This window comes from Marmota monax, unplaced genomic scaffold, assembly GCF_021218885.2.
Source record: "Marmota monax isolate L192 unplaced genomic scaffold, Marmota_monax_Labrador192_F-V1.1 WCK01_AAM20220418_F8-fsc00012, whole genome shotgun sequence".
In the NCBI taxonomy this organism is placed as follows: Eukaryota; Metazoa; Chordata; class Mammalia; order Rodentia; family Sciuridae; genus Marmota; species Marmota monax.
Genome location: NW_026695227.1, coordinates 19,461,187 through 19,463,588, shown reverse-complemented (window position 1 = coordinate 19,463,588; position 2,402 = coordinate 19,461,187). Strand labels below are relative to the sequence as shown.

General features: G+C 38.3%; 1 protein-coding gene across 1 annotated transcript; it reads left to right on the top strand.

The window, feature by feature from the left end:
• Positions 1-1,156: 1,156 nt before the first annotated feature.
• LOC124087288 (HIG1 domain family member 1A, mitochondrial-like) lies at positions 1,157-1,610 on the top strand. Its single transcript, XM_046436110.2, has one exon. The coding sequence runs from the start codon at positions 1,217-1,219 to the stop codon at positions 1,496-1,498; it is 282 nt and encodes a 93-aa protein (XP_046292066.1). The 5' UTR covers positions 1,157-1,216; the 3' UTR covers positions 1,499-1,610.
• Positions 1,611-2,402: the final 792 nt, after the last annotated feature.

Sequence of the window (2,402 nt, the reverse complement as noted above, 5' to 3'; positions counted from 1 at the left end):
GACTTATGAGAGGAAAGATATCTTCGGAGGGACAGATCAGTGCATCCATCCCAGCCAAGGTGATTGTTATCTTCCTATTCCCTGAGTCAACATAGGGCTCCACTTGGAAACAGGACTCACTTATCTGCTTCCAGTATGGCTCACTGCCCACAGCTTTTAGTACCCAGCTATCTATCAACAGCCATTCGATAGACCCCAGTAGGGATAATGATAGCCATGTGCTGGCTCCAGCTGTGGCAGAAAGACCTTGAGTGACAACCTACATCTTGAAGATTTTAACCCTAATTATAGGAGTCGAACCCCTAAAGGAAGAGAAAGTTAAATTTCATATAAATATGTTGGCTCCCAGGAAAATCACTTAGAACAACCAGAGAGAGCTTGGTAATACCTTCCAGATGAAACTGAGGAATATCTCACCTCAGAGAACTAAAAAAAGGGGGGAGGGGGTATTGGTCTGGGAATGCAAAGAGACCCCAGGAAGCTATATATATGTATCTCCTCTCTGTGGAGTGCTACAGGGATTTTTTTGCTAGGGGAAAAGTAATGAGGTAGAGAATTGTGTACAGGAGAATTCCCAGGGGCTTGGGGGGGCCTGATTCATATAAGGAAAACAAGTGATAAACCATGATTGCCAGGAAGCTTTGGGATAGAAAAGGACAATTATCAGGAGTGTGGTTCATTACAACTGCAGAGAACAAGGAAAGGAAGAGGAAAAAGACAGCAAAATGGTGAGAGTGCTATGGAAAAGGAGGCAAAGAGGGAGAGTTGGAACAGTTACCTTCAGCAGGAAACTTTGGGCCAAGCGAGCAAGATATGAAGATGTTTTTAGGAAGATGTGTAAATGCTAAGCTATATGAAAACTCTTCCCTCACCACTTCAAAATGTATACGAGAGCAGTGGACATGGGGTGAGTTGGGATATACAAACTGGTAGAGGCAGGCCAAGCCACCCCATCTACAGTTAGAATACATTTGAAGGGCCCATCCAAGATTGACATTAAATATGCTTAAACAGCAGACTTTGAAATAAAATCTTCATTTCAATTATAGAATTACTGATATTGAAGATAAAGATGGCTCTCCATATCTGCAAGTTCCTCCATGGATTCAACCAACCATGAATCAAAAATACTTTTAAAAAGAAACTATGGGGGTACACAAGCGGGTCCGGTGGTGAAGGGTTTTGTCGCTTTCGGAAGTTTCTTCAAGCAATCACTATGTCAACCAACACAGATGTTTCTCTTTCTTCATATGATGAAGATCAGGGATCTAAATTTATCCGAAAAGCTAAAGAAGCACCATTTGTGCCTATTGGAATGGCAGGTTTTGCAGCAATTGTTGTATATGGATTATACAAATTAAAGAACAGGGGAAATACTAAAATGTCCATTCACCTGATTCACATGCGTGTGGCAGCCCAAGGCTTTGTTGTAGGAGCGATGACTCTGGGTATGGGCTATTCCCTGTATAAGAAATTCTGGGCAAAACCTAAACCTTAGAAGAAGAGATGCTGTCTTGGTCTTGTTGGAAGTGCTTGTTTTTGTTATGTTAAAGTTATATGTTCATGTCAAAAAATAAATCCCTTGAGTGGGTTCAGGCTGTAACACGGTATTTTGAATAATGGCTTCTTTTCTTGCCCACTTGATTTGCCTGGTTATCAAATTATTAATGACTTCATTGACTGGATCATTCAGGGAAGTCAAGTTAACACAAAAGAAACATATACTGGATAGTGTTACAACACTCACCTTCTTAAATGCTTATGACAGAAATTACTTCTAAAGAAGACAAAAGGCCAGGCCTGAATTACTCCCAGTTTACTACAGAATATCATACACATATTTTGAATGTTGGGTGGGAATCCTACTTAACCCAGTTAATTTAACTTTTTTCTACCTGCCTTGTGAACTGGTTTAAGAACTTCAGTTTTTTAGTGTTAGTTGGCTCTTAAAGAACTATTTCACATTCCACAAACGTGCATGAAATATAACTTGTAAATCTTCCCACAACTGAGAGAGAGAGAGGAAGGGAGGGAGAGTGTGTGTGTGTTTAAACCATACCTGTAAAGCTCACAACAGAACTGCATAGAAGTAGTATTTATTTCAGAATCACACTTATAAACATAATAATTTAATTATTGGTTCCACTTTAGCTCTTTTATAATTGCAGAATTATATTTTTGCTGTTGTATTAGAATAATTTTTAAATGTTATCTTGAAAGAAAAATATGTGTTTTAAGTGCTAATACAAAGGTAAATTAAGAAAATAAAATAAAATAAAAAGAAACTATGTCTATACTGAACATGTATGCCTTTTTTCTTGCTCATTGCCTAAACAATACAGTATAACAACTATTTACCTAGCATTTACATTGCATTAGGTATTATGAATAATCCAGAGATG

Coding starts and splice junctions, on each gene's coding strand:
- LOC124087288 (XM_046436110.2), top strand. CDS start 1,217: ATGTCAACCAACACAGATGTTTCTCTTTCTTCATATGATGAAGATCAG.